The 17761-nt window shown below is 36.7% G+C and overlaps 1 protein-coding gene across 1 annotated transcript in view; it reads left to right on the forward strand.

The window, feature by feature from the left end:
* Positions 1-10640, forward strand: part of ABCD3 (ATP binding cassette subfamily D member 3) — a 30715-nt gene extending 20075 nt beyond the window's left edge. Inside the window, exons 9-23 of the mRNA XM_035332673.1 lie at positions 1314-1456; positions 1774-1843; positions 3194-3263; positions 3389-3486; positions 3565-3656; positions 4188-4276; positions 4357-4429; positions 5084-5147; positions 5517-5594; positions 5692-5757; positions 5859-5948; positions 6176-6295; positions 6733-6837; positions 7009-7065; positions 7624-10640. Coding sequence (XP_035188564.1) covers positions 1314-1456; positions 1774-1843; positions 3194-3263; positions 3389-3486; positions 3565-3656; positions 4188-4276; positions 4357-4429; positions 5084-5147; positions 5517-5594; positions 5692-5757; positions 5859-5948; positions 6176-6295; positions 6733-6837; positions 7009-7065; positions 7624-7701 — 1293 coding nt within the window. The 3' untranslated portion in view covers positions 7702-10640. The remainder of the gene's footprint in view (positions 1-1313; positions 1457-1773; positions 1844-3193; positions 3264-3388; positions 3487-3564; positions 3657-4187; positions 4277-4356; positions 4430-5083; positions 5148-5516; positions 5595-5691; positions 5758-5858; positions 5949-6175; positions 6296-6732; positions 6838-7008; positions 7066-7623) is intronic.
* The last annotated feature ends 7121 nt before the right edge of the window (positions 10641-17761 follow it).

The following is a 17761-nucleotide window of genomic DNA, read 5'->3' on the forward strand; positions in this document are numbered from 1 at the left end:
TGTACTAAAATTTCTATAAAATCCTGTAATTTACTACTGTGATCTGTTAAATTGAGCTTATATGTTGTACCTAAAAAATTTAGGTAGAAAAAAAGGATATTAAGATGAGAATATTTTAAAAATTGCATGTGATCCACAAAACTTAATTGTAAAATCAAAACGCTGGTTTCTATTAGGACTGCATTCTACATACTTGCAGCCAACATCATGAAGCTCTCAGCTAGTTTCTACAACTGCAACCATTTTTTTTAAATAGATAAGAAAAAATAATTTTCAAGTGTGTATGGGGAGAGGAATACATTTGTTATCTTTGGATTCTAGTCTGCATTTTTGCCAACCAGCATACTTTGTGTCATTTGGTAAATGTACAGAATGCCAAAGAGCAATAATAGAATGTTTTTTTCCCTGGTGTTAAAAGGTTTCTGAAGTTCTAAAGCTTGAATTAAAACAACAATTTTAAGTAATAATAAAAACCTAATGTTATTGAATCCTGTATCATGAGGAGGTCGTCTTTCTCCTTTTAATGAGTCAAATCATTAAAAAAATTGTTTATCTTAACACTTCTAATAATGCATTTTTTTAAGGTTTCAACAAGTAGCAGCTCTTGGGCATGTGATGTAGATTTTGTAGTAGAGGATTGCAGTAAGGCTTAGCTGAACTTAGGTAACTTTTCCAGTCTTACAAGTCTTTGCATTGCTTTCCATAATAGGTAGTTTCTCAGACAGTTTACGTCAAATTCAGTTTGTGTATTTGGCTTTATACCATACCACACTCAGTAATGTTCAAGTGCATTATGGCTTAAGAGACTTATTTTGCTGTTTTGGAGCCTTCGTGTCCTGAATCGTAGGTTCCAGAAGAGATCCCTACCAGGACTGCTCAAGAGAAGCAGGAAATGTTTTAGAGATGTATAAATCAAAGAAAGGAAGAGGGGATTGAAAGAGCAACTGCTGTGGCAATGTAGTAAAAACAGAACAAGAAGTGGGTAGAAATGAAGGAGCGGAAATAAAAAAGGTCCAACAAATTATTCGTGAAATTAGCAGGGAAAGTAGGAGATGGAGGTTGCACTGGGTGATGATAAAAACTTGAGTAGAAGACTGGGGTGGGGAGGGTATTTGGGGACAGGGAATTAGGAGGAGGAAAGCATTATCTACAGCACAAAAGAGAAGGAGCATGTTGGGAATTGTAAGAGGTTGGTAATACAGACACATGGGAGGAAAGTATCAAGGAATTAAAGCTTTCTGTGCACTTTGGGTACAGATGTTGCACTTGAAAGCATTAGATGGTAAATTTTTATTCTCTTTTCATATTTACAGGGTCCAGCTAGCATGATGGCATACTTGATTGTTTCAGGGTTTTTCCTTACACGTTTAAGGAGACCAATTGGCAAGATGACTATCATTGAACAAAAATATGAAGGGGAGTACAGATACGTCAACTCACGGCTTATTACAAACAGGTAGAAATTGACTTTGTTACCAAGATATGCCACAGAACTATTTGGTCATTTATAGATGTTAAATATAGTCTGAAAGTCTGACACAAGCAGCTCTGAGCAAAAGTGTTTACATCTTTATGCAGATTATTAAATAACTCCTATTGTCATTATATTTCTAATTTAAAAGAAAAACTGTAGCTGTAGTACAATAAACTTATGTTCTACTGTGAGAGGATACAAACTCTTATTTCAGGTGAAAAACAGCTGTTTGCGTTTTATAGTTGACTCTTTCAGACTGCCATTAAAGTAAGTTTCATTCTTTGTCTCTTTCTTTAAAGTGAAGAAATTGCTTTCTATAATGGAAACTTGAGAGAAAAACAGACTATTCACAGAACTTTCCGTAAGCTGGTAAGACTTTTTTAATCTTTTAAAACATTTTAAGCAAAACTTTGCGTAATTTTATAATGGTGAGTCAGAGTTTAATTAACCATGTTTTCACTGACTTTCTCTCAAGTCTTTCTCCGCTTGCATATCATCAGAATTTGTGAAAGGATAAAGAGTAGAGAAAGGTTTATCTAACTCAGTTGAGTTTATTGAAACAGCTGATTACATACTCACAATCTTAAAATCACTTCAGTTATTGCCAACTTTGCTTCAATGAATTTGTGTACAAGTTGGTACTGTGATTTCAACTACCATAATTATTATGCTATAAGTGTACTGCATAAGTAGTCTTTAAGGTTCATGTCAGAAGAAAGGTGATAGTGTGTAATACAGAAATGGATATCTTGGAAACCTGTAGTATATGAGTTCTTGAAAAGTTGTCATGTACTAATTTCTGTAAGAGTTTATTATTCAACAAAATATACTGAAAGACTTGAATTTTTTATTCTATTGAGAGTAACTGTTGAATACACAAAGATGTAGTGGAAGGAAAGTGGAGAACATAAAGGAGAAGTTGAAAATCGGAAATGTCCGAAGTGTGCGTCAGCAAAAATAGTTATTCAAACCCTACTCATAATTCTCCTGATTAAGTCTTATTTTCCAATTCAATTGTAGTTTTAATTTTTAACACTGATTTATGTCTGTTAAGCACATTAAAAATTAAAACATTCTTCAGTCTTGTCTTGCATGTGTGTAGGTCTGTCTTGTCTTTGATTTCTCTTCTCATGCATTTGGAATGTGTGTTCAGAACTTAAACACCCTCTTTTTTATTTGTTCTTCTGTCATCTTTTTCCTTAATTGTTTCTGCTCTTTGTTTTGACGTATTTCCATACGTTTGTCCACTTTTCCTCTTCTTTCTGTTCTTGCTGCACAACTTTATGCTTTGTTTCTCATTCTGTTGTATGCGTTGTTTAATTTTGAACTCTATTTCAAGCTCTTCCCTTGGTCATGGTGTGTATGTTAAATGGAGGTGGCTTGGTGTTTGTGCTGCTACAGTCATCAAATTAAAAAATAGACTTGTAGGCTATAATCAGAATGTAGTTTTCTGACAGAATGGTCTTTCTCTTGCTGCTTAATTCTTTTCCACCAACCACAATTAATGTTTTCTCACTGCTTTGTTTCAGGTGTAGATAGTCTTGATTTAGAATGTAGATCTTTGCCAGTGGGGACATATGTAGTGCTTGTCACAAAGTCCATAGGCATTGTTGGGGTATTCATGACTTACTGGGAAGTAGCTATACTTGGAATCAAATTTCTATAAAATAATAAAAAATAGTAAAACAAGTACTGACACTTTTGTTTGTTATTTGCCAGGTGGAACATTTACATAACTTCATCCTGTTCCGGTTCTCTATGGGTTTCATTGATACTATCATTGCCAAATGTAAGTGTTTGTCCAGTGCTGATGGACTGTAATAAATAACTAGGTGGTAAACATTTTACAGGAGAATTCTTTTTTCAATTGAAGCTATTAATATATTGTTTAATATTTATCCTTAAAAACTACAGACCTTGCCACTGTGGTTGGTTACTTGGTTGTTAGTCGTCCATTTTTGAACCTGGCTGATCCTCGTCATCAGAACAGTACCCATGCAGAACTTCTGGAGGTAAGCAGAACAGAATTAAAACAATTTCTCAAATGTATACTTTGTTAGTTCACCTACAGAGACTTAATTTTACTCTAGGATTACTACCAAAGTGGAAGAATGTTACTGAGAATGTCTCAAGCTTTGGGCAGAATAGTCCTTGCAGGTCGTGAAATGACGAGATTGGCTGGGTAAGTTTAATAGTAGTTGCATGAAATAACCTTTCTTAAAGTTGTGTTTTGGCTGTTTCTCACCTCATTTTAAGAAACTGGTAACTGTAGAATTAAAACAAAATGAGCTATGTGCTTTGTTCAGAACAGTAAATCTAGAAAATAAAAACATTTTTTATAAAAAAAACACTGTATTTGAAGATATGTTAATTATCTCCAGTAACAATTTTGTATCTGGAGAGTAGCAGCATACAGTTTGAATGGTTAGTTGAAAAGACATTGGCAAGTATATGTAAATCAACTGTGTGTTACTTATTTTGCAAAAATATTTGGGGGCTTTTAATTAAGAAGTCTTTCACTGAAGTATCAAATGCTTGGCTGAAACAGGAAAGGTTCTTCCAAATATTGCGAGTGTTGGAGAACCTCAATGCAACTCTAAAATGTAAAGTCTTCTTTTTCTGTGGGTTGGAGAACTGTGTCATTTTGGCATCCTAGCAGAGTATTCATTAGAGCTTATTTCCAAAACTTTTAAGGATTGTTTATTTTCATTAGTTTCACAGCTCGAATTACGGAATTAATGCAGGTTCTGAAGGACTTGAACAGTGGCAAATATCAGCGTACTATGGTATCGCAAGAAAAAGGTAAATAGGATGTATACTATGCAATGCTTGTGCCTCTTTGTAGTGCTCCGATTTCTAATACTTTTTTTTCTTAATTTAAGATGCAGATAAAAAGCCAACTTTGCCTTTGATACCTGGATCTGGAGAAATTATCAACACTGATAACCTTATCAAGTATGTTTACAAAATTCCCATTATTTCAATATTTTTAACATTTCTGGCTTTTTAGTCTTTTCTTCTACCAAGGTTAATAGAGCTCTTAATACACTTTTTTCATCCTGAAAAACATAGTATCGATGTAGTAGTACTACTAAAACCAAAGTATAAAGTAAGGCAAATCAAGAAATAAAATAGCCTCAATCTGGTCAATGTGCAAAGCAGATAGTGGAGCAGAGGGGAAGGGGGCAGGGCAGGCAGGAGAAGAAAAGAGGCGGTAGACCTATTTAAAAAAAGACAAGCCAGCACACAAGTCATTCATTCCATGTCCTAGAACTAATGGAATATACTACCAGGTTTAAAATCAAGTGCATCCATAAACGTAGATTTATATCCATAGGATATTTTGGAGGCCAAAGATTTAGAAGGATAGAGAAAACAAATATATGAAGGAAAAAAAGCTTGAAGAGGTTCATTAAACGCTCTTGAAAAATGGTACCTTAATTTCCTTAGCTATTGATAGTAGGAAAGTGGGACAATGTACTGAATGAAATACTGGTGAAGTCTTGCCCTAATCCTGAAGTCTTTGAGTAAGCATGCAGTGCTAGCTGCTTTTAGGCAACTGCTCTTATTTTGATATATTTTATTTTTTTAACACCCCAATACAAATAGGTTTGATCATGTTCCATTGGTGACACCTAATGGAGATGTTTTGATTCAAGATCTGAATTTTGAGGTAAGTTTTTAAATATAGCAACGTATATTACACTTCATATAATGCTTTAAAGTGAAAATGGTAATTTCAGAGGTAGTCTGAGTTAAAAAAGAAAGCAAACAAAAAAATGTGAAGAGCTGTATTTATATGGCATGCTTAATATTTAAAATAAATTAATCAAGTTATTTTAAAAAACAAAAAGCTATTTTCACAAAAATGCTTGTTAGAAGCGTGTTTTCTTCCAGCTGTAGTTGGTGGTAAACAACTGCTAAGTTGGTTGTAAGTTGGGGAAAAAAATTAGTGTTGGAAATCACACATTAATGTCAATAGCTACTGTGTACAGCAGTACTTTCTAACTACTGTTTTAATTCGTTGGCTTTGCATTTTTAGGTTCGATCTGGTGCAAATGTTCTGATTTGTGGGCCAAATGGGTGTGGGAAGAGCTCACTATTTCGTGTTCTTGGTGAGGTAAGGAAGCTTTCAGATAAACAGGGAAAAGTCCAAAGCACTGTGATTGAACTTTTTTTTTTCTCAAGTTTAAACCTTTTTTTTTTTCTTGTTGCAGTTGTGGCCTTTGTTTGGTGGACGTTTAACAAAACCTGTAAGAGGAAAGTTGTTCTATGTTCCCCAGGTGAGGCAAAGTACTTTAATTGACAATAGAGTTCTTTCTTCCTCCTTTGACTGTGTTTATAAATACTTTGACATATCTTATTGTTTGTAACTTTGTCTCAGAGACCATATATGACTCTTGGAACTCTCAGGGATCAAGTTATATATCCAGATACTTTAGAAGATCAACGAAAGAAAGGGATTTCTGACCAGGTAATGATGAGCAGTTCACTTACTCATCTTAAGTGAGACAAATTGGTATGCTTCAGATTAAAAAAAAATATAGAAGTCACTATTCAAAACACTGCATGTAGTATGTTTCTAATGCTTGTTGTGGTTGATTGTACACCTGCATAGTAGTGTAACACTTTATAAACTTTTTTCAGTCACTTTTTTTTTTAGCAAGTTAACTTAAGCTTTGTTATTACTGTTCGATAAAGGTGCTGAAGGAGTACTTGGATAATGTCCAGCTTGGTCAGATCTTGGAACGTGAAGGAGGCTGGGATAGTGTTCAGGACTGGATGGATGTACTCAGCGGGGGAGAAAAACAGAGAATGGCCGTATGTCACAAAATCATAAACACTTAACAAATATGGTATATAAGTTGAAAATGCAGTCTGAATTTTAAGATTTTTTAAAATAATAATATTTTATTGAAAGAAAACACCAAAATGTGGAGTACCTGAAAACTGAGAAAACTAGCTAAAGTAAGGCTTACTTGTGCTCCAAATTTAATAGGAAACATTGAACATCTACGACTCCTTACATTTTGTTTATATAAACAAAAGTTCTAAATTTATTAACAACAACAAAAAAAAAGGATAATAAGGGTAATATGCAGTACTCAAATTTCCAGGCATCAGTAAGTGCCAAATTAAAGGAAATTCTATTGCATTGCAATAGGCAAATTTTGGACATGGATTTTTAGTTTAACATGTCACATTGCAGTACTGGTTGTGGTCCTGTATCTACATTATGGTTTTGGTTTGCATTTCAGATGGCAAGGTTATTTTATCATAAGCCCCAGTTTGCAATTCTGGATGAATGCACAAGTGCTGTTAGTGTTGACGTAGAAGGCTACATTTACAGCCATTGCCGAAAGGTGAGCCCGTTCTTTTTATGTCACAGTAAATAAAAACTTCCAGTAGTCTGGAAGTTTGTATTTATGAATTTAATCTCTTCAGCTGTTAACAAGCTGAAAAATAAATACAACTTAATACGTTAGAAAAATGAAATTTATGGTTTTATTGCATGTGCTTCCTTCTTCATGTAGGTTGGCATCACTCTCTTCACTGTCTCCCACAGAAAGTCGCTCTGGAAACACCATGATGTATGTAGTCTTTTGTTTTGCTAAAGGTATCTGTAGATGGTTACGGTTTTGTTCTTTGACTTTTTCTACTAAATTTAGGGTGTTTGTATTTTGCTTCCTAATAGATCACATTCTGTTTTGTTAAAAAGGTAATTCTTTCGTAATCCAGTTGCAGTATTTGAAATATTCTTACACTTACAATTTATGAAAGGTGAAATAACCAAAAATCTGTCTCTGTAAAAGTAGCTTGAAAAGTATAATAGGCTCATGAAATACAGTCTTAGACTTCTTAGCCTGAAAACAAACAAAAAAAACAACAAACGAACTTTAACCAGAATCCAGTAAAGAGCACGGAGATCTTGCTTTCAAAAGATAGCCAATATACCTATGCATAATTCCATCTCTAATACATGGACATCTTTAGACCAAAATTAAGATATTACTGTTATCACTTTTTACATAAAATGACTGGAGGAATACTGAATTAATATACAGGGATGAGTAAACTGCTTTATAAATGCATAAATTATATTTTTGAGCTGGAAAATTAAGGGGTTGATAATGTGTTTTTCATTTCAGTTTTACTTGCACATGGATGGCAGAGGGAATTATGAGTTCAAGAAGATAACTGAAGACACAATTGAATTTGGATCTTAAAATTCATAAACTGAACTGCTACAGAGACTGATGATTACTGGAAACATGTAGAACGGCAGACATTGTACAAATAAACTACTCAGCTTGTTTTTAAACAAATTAACTAGGGTAACCTAAAACAAGCTGTTACGCGTTTACTATTATGTAGGATATTGCTAATTGTGTATATGTTGGTTTAATTATTAATATGTACTAAGAATGTCTTTATTCTTGTGGTTTAAAAACCTGCCTAAATTAAATTGGGCTTAAATCAGCGTAACCTGATTCATCCTGGGATGCAAACCATTTGAAATCAGCTGATTTGACTTTTGTAGACCTTCTTTCCCTTCAGTGAAAAGCCCTGTTAAAATTAGGGTTGCTACCTCTCTTGTTCCTGTAAAGCAGTCTTGGATTTTTTGCTCTCTTCTATGCATATTTCTGAGTTCTCACATTGTGCAGGACATTATCCCATCTTCAGATCTGTGCCCTGTTTGGTTGATGAAAGAGCTTTTTCCTTGACCAAGCCTTGTGATGTAGCCAATATGCCCTTGCTGATAAAGAATGGACTGAACCTAAAAGATGAAACTAATTCCTTCTGCTAAGAAAATTCAGCTTGTTCTGTGCTGGGTTTGGGATTCCTTTCACATTTGTCTGTCCGTAGTTCTTTGCTGCTCACCAGTCCCATTCTCTTCCAATTTAGCAAGACCCCTTTTCCTGTTCCCCACTGCCCCACCTTTTCTGTCAATGAAATACTATGACAATGAAGAGCTGGGAGGAAAGGACTGACCAGAAAAAAAAGGGAAAAGATAAGTGATGTATCAAAAAACACTTTGTGCCAGTTTCAGCTCTGAGAGAGTGGGAGCTATTTGCTTCAAGTGTGGCACCAGTCTTCCTCTTTAAGTTGGCAGGAGTTAGAATGGACTCAGATCTTCATTCCTCTGAAAAATAACGTTAAGCTGAAAATGGCGGGCAGATGTCTGTCCTGCCTGGGTTCAGTCCTGTGATACAGCAGCTACTTTTCCTGAGTCTCTCCTTTTATCCCTCTTCAAAAAATCAGATCTCCTAATGGTTTTAGCTGCTCTTCAGATCTGAATTTGAAAGTGATAAGGGTACTTCTTAATTATTTTTCCAGTCTGTGAAGCCTAAAACAATGTTTTGTCCTTCAAATTTTTCTCTCATTTATGTTGTGAGGTTTCTTGATTTCTGATAGATATTGCTCAGCATTGATTCTTGCTGTTGTCTACGAATTGCTTGTCCCTGCTGGTTTTCTTATTCCAGCTGCCAAATCCCCTTGAAGAAACCAAACTCTTTAAACAGTTTACTGTAAACTTATTTCCTCTCCCCCCCGTACAAATGATTACTGTGCTGGCCATGTGACTTTTACAAAAATAAATGCAGCAAGGTGATTTTTGTCATCGAGGAATAGGAAGGTATAACTTGAACTAAATCACTGTTTAGGCTTTAAAACAAACAAACAAGAAAACTGTTGTACAGTGAAGGTCTAGTAGTTCTTTATTGTTCCACATAAGATTTAATATATGAATGCACTACATGAAGGCATGCATAAAATATGCAATAAATCTGCTCTGTGCGTCTTTTATCACAGGTTTAGATTTAAAAAGGTATCTTTTTATAAAATGATATGAACTTGGATGTACTGCTGTCTGTTAACTTTACCCAATTTCACTCTATTTCATGTTAAGATTGCTACCTGTTAGTATTTTTCCTTTTATCATAGTTCTTGGCCATATCCATCACTACTAATATTCTTTCATAGTACTCAGATGCAAACAGCTAACCTGGTTTAATAATCTGGTGATCACAGTAGACTCATTTTACAATGCATCAATGAAAATCAAAGTGTAGCATATTCAGGAGCATAAGATGCCAGAATAAATTTTTGTGCTTTGTCCACAAGATAACAAATACATAATCACCTTTTACTAATTGTTTTCTGTGCGCTCAGGTTCTCATATCAGCCTAGTTTATAATGTAGCAGGTAGCAGCATGCAGTATGTGAGGTTGTAATCTTTTATTTTTAATTGTAACTGTGAACATATGGATGCCAGATTTTTTTTTTGTGAAAGTTGTCAGCACAAATGCAACTTCTTTTCTTGGAAGGGGTGTTTTAGTAGCTTTTTAGAAAGATAAAGAAAAAAAACAAAAACACTTTAAAATGAGAAAGTTGTTATTGTCCCTGTGACTAGGGCCGTGGAGTAATGGACTTTAGATACTGTAACATATTTCTAACACAAGCAAAACCACACACAGTATACTTTTATATAGAACCCCAGCAACCAGTGTTGTGTCTTTACAGTTCAACTGGTTAATAACAGAATTTTGTGTAAACTCAGATTTAACTAAAAAAACAAAGTCCAATTCTGTAACCAAGGAGGAATAGGCTTGCCTTTGTAGATGATGTGAAATTCATTGACATGGAGGATGCTGCTGTCTCCTTAGGGCCAGGACTTAGTCTTTCTAAATATACTGGGAAAAAGAAAAAAAAAAAATCCATGCTTGATTGTAAGAGGCTTATAAAGAAAGTACAAGAAATGACTTAGAATGGTATTTTCTAAAAGGCCTTAACGTATTTGGAGGTAGACTTGGTCTAATGAATGATTATAAAAACGTAATGAAAATGATCAAGTCCCAGTTATGTTGCGGAATCACACTGTGATACTGTATTTTATCTCTTAGGTCTTTTTAATAGCACAAGTTGAAGGTTTGTAAATTGGAATTCTGATCGATCTTGGTAAGGCAGAGTACTGATCAATATTTTCAGTTTCAAACTGTTGGCGATTTGAAGACGGTACTAGTAGGATTCAGATGGCTGCATTTCAACAGCGGTGGGAAACATTCCTGTATGTAAATACTGTAAAGTGCTTTGGAGGGGGAAATGGCGCTATATCAATGTAAGACATTAAGTGCCTCTGAAATAATAAATCTAAAGACAAAATACATCTAGGCCTTTTATGTTTCTTTATGTGATTAGGAATTTTGTATCCATATGGTTGAGTGCATGTTAAACAAACACTGAATTCCTTAATCAGTTGATTGACTTGTGTTCAACTTATGACGTCAGTAGTACAGCCTGAAATTCCCCTTGGAATCAGCCAGGTGATGCCATCCAGTTGTAGGCTTAAGAAAAACATCAACTCAGTTCTTGAAGATCTGTTCTTAGATCAATCAGGTTATAGCTGCATTAATCTGTTCTAAATCTGCACTGATTCTGATCTCTCTTCTCTTTTTCTCCACTGTCCACTTCTTTTCCTCTCAAGGCTACTGATACTGTAAGGGTGTAGGTCTGAATAAGATTAACAGCAGTACTTATGTGGTAATTATTTTGAGTGCTTCCTAATCCTTGTACTTTGGGGAAAAATAGGTTAATCGCTACTGTCAGGATACTTGAAACTCAGTCGTCTAAGAGTGAAACCAAGATATACTTAAATGAACTGATACTAAGGGTATTATCCTGTAATCAGTGCTTTCTAATGTTAATACTATTTTTTCCTTCTCTGAGATTACGTATGCAGTAAGTGTGTTGCGTAGCATTCTTAAAGGGTAGGGCTGCCTTTGGAAGGAAGTTTCTCAACTAGGGATTCAGTCTAAAAATCATTCTACTTGGTTGATGAGCTGGATGGAAAAAAAAAATGACCTTTTATGTTGTAAATGTGATATTCAGTACTCTAACATCTAGGGCAGTGAGGTCTTTTATGTGTACAGTTCTGGACTCTGATACCCAGTTTGTTTCCAAACCCTTGCTTTGTATGCTTGAACACTAATTCTTCCTTATGTATGTGAGGAAAAACATCAGTTTATGTAATGGTGCAACTGAAATCATGGAGCAACGTGTTCAAACTCATTTTCAATAATCAATCTACAATCTTTTGAGGATGTTCAATACCCTTGGTCCAGTGTTTCTGAATGGTTTGCAAAGTGTCCAGGCTACTGTCCCTTCTTAGCAAAAATTGAGCTTTCTTGACAAAGACTGTGCTTGTTTGGGAGCTGATGGTACACATAAAGCACAAGTAGGGAATGATCTACAAGGTGTACAGACCACCGTCAGCCTTGTCATCTTCCATCCCCAGAGCCAAGCGTGCATCACTGCATAATGGTTTTTTTTACCCCCCCCCCTTTTTTTTTTTTTTGGTAAGAAAAATCCAGCTGCTTTCTGACCCTTGTAGGTAATCTGGGAAAAGTTGGCAGTGTGAGCGCCATCCGGGCCAGTACTCATTGTAGGGATGTTCCTTGCCCAAAAGAGGCATGCACAGTGGAGGAGACACACCTGGCTAGACAGCCCACATATAAATTCCTTCAGCACCATTTGAGGGTAACTTGTGTTCTAATTTAAAGTCTGGAGGCATTGCCACTTCGCTAGCTGTGCTGTATACAAGAGAAGGCTAACTAGTGGGACACGAAGTAGCAGTGTGGTTCTCTTCATGGAGTGCCGCTATGATGCTTACTTGACAGACTTCTATAATGAAATCGTAACTGGAATTGACAAAAGAGTTGTTACACCTTAGCAAAACCAGGGGTTTGATCTTTGTGTTTCTTAAATCTATGTAGTGTGTATCCCATAGCTTAGCACTGGAGAGAGAGAATTCAGTGATTTTTATTTTTTACTTTTCCACCCATAGAATTCAGCCTTCTGCAGACCCAACAGATAGCAGTGCATTGTCTAATCTCAGTCTCCTTCGAACTGTCAACATGGAATTTGCATGTCAGGATTCTCATCTGTGCCCCCTAATCCAGAGTGAGTGTGAGTATATGAAGTAGAAGACTAAAATAGAGAGCTGCAGGAAGTATATTTGCTCTTAAGTATGTGCAAGCTTGCTTTTTAATTTTTTTGAGGATATCCTTTAACAGTTGTTATGGGTCAGTCTGCCTACTCTGTCCTTAGATTAGCTTTTTATTAATTAATAGGCATCTTATTCCTTGACTTCAGTGGGGAACAGACTGCTACCCTTGCCCCTGCTACCCTTGCCCCTCTTTCCTGCTACAATCAGATTTTATTATAATTAATAATCATACAGCTATATATTGCCTTAAACTTCCCTTGAACGTTTTGAATTCATGTACAGGAAAGGTTTCTACAACACAAGTTTCTGAGTTCTGATGAAACTCGTCATGTGCATTCAAACTCAAGATGAAATGAGTTTTGTCTTGAAACAGAAATACAGCCAAGCTAGCTTACTACAGAAGGAATTTATCTTTTATGTTAAAACCTTAGAAGAATGTTTTTTCATTGTTGCACCGTCATCTTTGAACTGCTGCATCATTTTCTTGTCCTGCATGCAAAACCAGAGCCAGATTATAAACAGCCTGGGACTCCACAGACTGTCCTAAGGGAATAGTTTAAAATACACCATGGACTTAAAGTTTACATAAAAATAATATGCTCTATGTCTGCCGAAATTCCATAGGGTTTGGCTTTGGAAACTAAAAGACATTTTGTCAGTAGTTCTGTGATGAATGCAACAGCATAGGAATGATCGAGTGGCATTTCAGAATACGAAAGAAGGGGAACTCAGACACCCTGTGTGTATGGAATATATCTTTCACAAACCAGCCCTAACAATGACAAACTCTTTCACTCTGTTCACTCTGGTTAGAAAGCTCACCCATAGCGACCTTTGTCAAGTCTGTTCTGTAAAGATTTAATCCATCCTTTAGGGGTAAGGGAAGCTATTGTGCTGTAGCGCCCAGCCCCACTCTCCACTCTGCTTTTCCACAAACCACCATCCCTGTTCGCCATCCATCCCGTTCAGGGAAACACAGCATTCACACATGATGCCACACTAAAATAGCACAGAACTGGAAAAATGAGGTCAGTGCTGTCTGGACAAAACTAAGGCTGCTGAGAGTGGTTTACATGGGCAGAAATAAGGAACTCCACCTACATGACAGAGCAAATTTTCTGCCTGAAAAAAACTTGGGTTTGGCACATTTTTATTTTTATTTTAATCTTGATTATAGAAAGTTTGAAGAACACTGGAAAAGCCACACCACATATGTTCTTCCACGTAACCAGAGATGTTCTTTCGCATAACCAAATATACCCTTTATTTTCTTAGATGGAATGGCTTATTGCAATCAGGTGCTAGGAAGCATTTGACTGTTTTCAAAGTTTGTGAATCACGACAATGTAAGTGGTGTGAAGATGCTCCCCAAAGTAGACTAGCTATTTATTTATTTGTTTTATTAAGGTGTGGCAGCTGCAGGAATGTGTTGACAAAAGCCACAGAGCCCAGGATAGCTGTGTCAGAAGCTGCTAATATGCCAGACTTAGTACAACGCTGAAAGATAACTGCCTATAGAAGGGCCAGTGAGCTGAAGGGCTTTGGGGAATCAGTGGTTAAAGAAAATAAATGTGTGCTAGAGGCTTCTTAAAACCCCAGTGCAATCTTATACATTGCAACAGGGCTCCTCTGGAAAGCTATGAGCTATTAGCAAATTTTTTTTCCACTCATAATAAGGAATTAAGGGCCAAGGTCAAATCTGCACACTGGCATTCTGTTCTTTTTTAACCCACAAGCTCTAGGTAGATAATAAAAAGTTAAAGCAGATTTTCTTTGACAGAGTAGTTGTATTTATAGTTGTCCAAAGTAAAGAATTTTGGAAAGGCTGCTTGAAGTTAACGCTTTATTCTTCACAAAAATCTCTTAATGATTAGGATATATTCCGCACCTTCCCTGCCCCTCCTCTGAGTGTACCGTGCCAGTGGGATGCTGCTGGTGAGGACCAGCTTGCGTTGGTGAGTCTGATGGACGGGGTAGTTCCTGTGTCCAGCCTGTGAGTTTTTCTCCCCAGCGCTGTATATAAGGTAGCGATCTATCTCAGAGAAACAGCACTGATGAGCAGCCTCTCACATGGGGCCTGTTCCTCTGGCAACTTCTTGTGCCTGTCTCGCCTCTAGGGTGGAAGGCCTTTCCCTGAAAAGTTTCTGGGGGCTTGCTTTTTTTGAGACAAGCTCAGTAGAACTCAAAGCACGTAAAGCCCAAAATAGCCCCTGTTACAAATGCAGTTGCATTCCAGCTGGTCTCTTCCTATTTGTGCCTTTTTTTAACTTGTCACTGGACAGAGAGCATGTTATCATAGTTCTAAGCATACTTGTACTTCAACTTATACAGCTTTCACTGCACAATTTTTGTTGCGTGCAGTATTGACACATTTTCTAGTGCTCCTTGGAAGACCTTAGCTGCTTCTCAGAGGTTCTCAGTCCATTCCTCCAAGAGTTAAAAGGACTGCAAAGCATACTGCTTGAGGCATACTGAGAAAAGAAAGTCTGGTAAGTCTAACATTCTCTGTGAAAATCTCTTGATACCGAGCTACTTCTGAGTTTTCTGAGACTAGAGGAGAAGGAAATATGGTTTTGTGCAGATTTTAACACCATCAAGCGCAGGGTAAATAAGTACTTGCTGCTACCTGAAGAATTGTTGACTATGGCTGTGTTTCCAATGGCACTTGAAAACTGGACAAGATAAGGCATGTATGTTATAACCAAAAATCCTTGGAGCATCTGGCAGAGTGAAATGCAGACCCAATGGAAGATTCAGGAACCGTTCAGGGAGAGAGCTGCTCCCACATTTCCCATTGTGTCTCTTCAAACTATTCTAATGACCTGTTGCTCTTCATTACTAGGAAAAAGAAGATTAACAAATTTCACATGCCCTTTTCCTTCAAATTCTGGTGAAATCTATTTAAATTGGGGGGGGGGTGGGGGGGAGGGAGTATCAGCATACTAGCCATTTAGGAAAATTTGCACTGATAACATACTGATTATGCCCCTTTTTTGCCACTTGGGGTCATCTTTCCTAAGTCATTTGAAAGAGCAAAGATTCTATTGCAGGATTAATGTTGTAGAGATGTCTCATGGAGTAGAAATTGCTTACACAGTGCTACTGTTCTAATATAGCTGTACGAAGAGTAAAGGAGGAGTAGATGTGTTTGTGGTTTTACTGCTCTGGTGACAGCTGAAGCTGACATACAGTGGTATGGCTGCAACCTTGATGCTTAATGGAAGCAAAAGAACACATGAATAGAGTGGAAAGATGGAAAATAAGACTGTCAGTTCTGTGGAGATATGTATTTGATGTGAATGGATAGTGAAGTATGAAGGCAGCAGAGGGAAAACTTTTTATGTTAATCAAGAATGTACTCTTAATTAAATTGAAAAACAAAACAAAAACAAAACAAAAAACTTTTTTTTTTTTTTTTTTCCCTGAAATAAGGATTACTTCTTATTGGAGTAGGTTTTAAAATCTCTCTTGTCACTCTAGATCACTTATTACACTAGGTTTTTCATTGTTATATGATTACTGAAGAGCAAATTTAAAAAATACAAAATGAGAACATCTCTATTCAGAGGAAGGAGATTTATAATTAAACCACTATAATTATTATAATTTAAATTATTATAATTTATAATTAAACCACTCTTTTGATGAAATAGTTTTGTGAATATAATACTACTTAGCTATTTCAACATGACCTGAAGTAATATGGTAAAAAATATGAAAATAAAAATAGAAGAAAAGGCATTGTAGAGGCTTACTGGAGATCTCTAACTCTCTTTGAGTTCAGATTAATGACTTCATTGCTAGTTAATAAGTCAATAAAAATGTGGCTGTGTAATGGCAAGTAGGTCCACTGAGGCACTCCGCACAGTGTTCCAGCAAATGCTCTGGAAGTTACTGATCTAATTATGGTGACCAAGGGAAGCTGTAGAGAGTAAAAAAAAATGCTGCCATGCTATCAGTATATTGCTAGTTGTTGATTAAGGCACATACATTTATTCTGGTCATTTTTGTTTAAATGAGATCCTAACAAGTTGTTTGCAGAAATGGTAAGTGCATCTTCGGGGAAGAACAGGTCATGGAAATGAGTAGGAGATGGATGGGAGGAACTGAAACATCAAAAACAGAGCAGGGGGGAGTAAGGAATAGAAAAGTTGTGAACATCTCATAGAAACAAATCACTGAGGTATGTCACTAATAGGGCACACATTTTTACAAGAGAAACAGGCATAATCCCTGCAAATGGATTTACAAATAGTACCTGGCTATTAAAGCCCTGGAGGCAGTCAGTAAGGTTGTGTCTTTATTCCCAGGTAATGGCAGGTTTTACTGAAAGAAATCACCCCTGAAGCAAATCTTCCTGTGAAATTGCCTAATTCACTTGCAGTTAGAGGCTGGGGAACTGCAGGAAAAGTCATTCCTTCTGGGTCCTTATTGAGATACTGACATGGGCTGGATGGGCTGGGTTAGGGCCCGTGCCAGAACCAGAACAATCTGGGTGCTGGGAACATTTCCCACCATAGGGTGGAAGGAAGAGGAGATTTGCAGCACGTCTTTCCTGTTGGTTATACCCCGAGCTGTGTAAGTGTCCTGCTGCAGGACACTGGACACTGGAGGACACACCGAGCAACAAATAGGAAAGGGCAGCTTTCTGTGACTCTCTCTGTTCAGGGTGTGGGTGAATAGCGTGAGAGAGAGCGTACGGCATGGTGAATAACACCACACCAAATGGTTTGGGAAAGATTTTCAGCTGGCCAAGTCCTGTTTCTGTCCTGTCTAGCAGATTGTCCTTTGTGTTTGATAAGGGAGGAAGAAAACAAAGAAAAAATAAAATCAACAACAAACCACCACACCAGGACCTCTCTCTCTCAGTAATGAAGCTAGGTGATAGAAAGCACAGTTACAGGTATGTGGCTGAATACTGAGGAAGTGCAGTTACTGAATTGACTCTCGAGTCCTCTCAAAAGCCCACATGTTCCTGTGTATTATAAAGTTATAATATTGTGTAGCAATTACTACTAACCTGGAAAACAATTAGCATTGCAAAACTGACCGAGAAGGCCATATTTCATAGCGGTTCATTCTCACTTCCTCCATGTAGAAAGTTTGTCCTGAGTTGCCACATGGACAATGATCCAAGTTAAGCTTATAATCGCATCCTTATCGTTATATGCCTCTCAGCAGCAGCCTTCTCACAATGAAAAGCTGAGTCCGCTAGAAACAGATTAGCTTAGCTGTCTGCTGGTATTTGTCATGTGTTTATGAAGTCCTGTAAAGTTTATTTT

This window comes from Oxyura jamaicensis, chromosome 8 (genome assembly GCF_011077185.1).
Source record: "Oxyura jamaicensis isolate SHBP4307 breed ruddy duck chromosome 8, BPBGC_Ojam_1.0, whole genome shotgun sequence".
Classification (NCBI taxonomy): Eukaryota; Metazoa; Chordata; class Aves; order Anseriformes; family Anatidae; genus Oxyura; species Oxyura jamaicensis.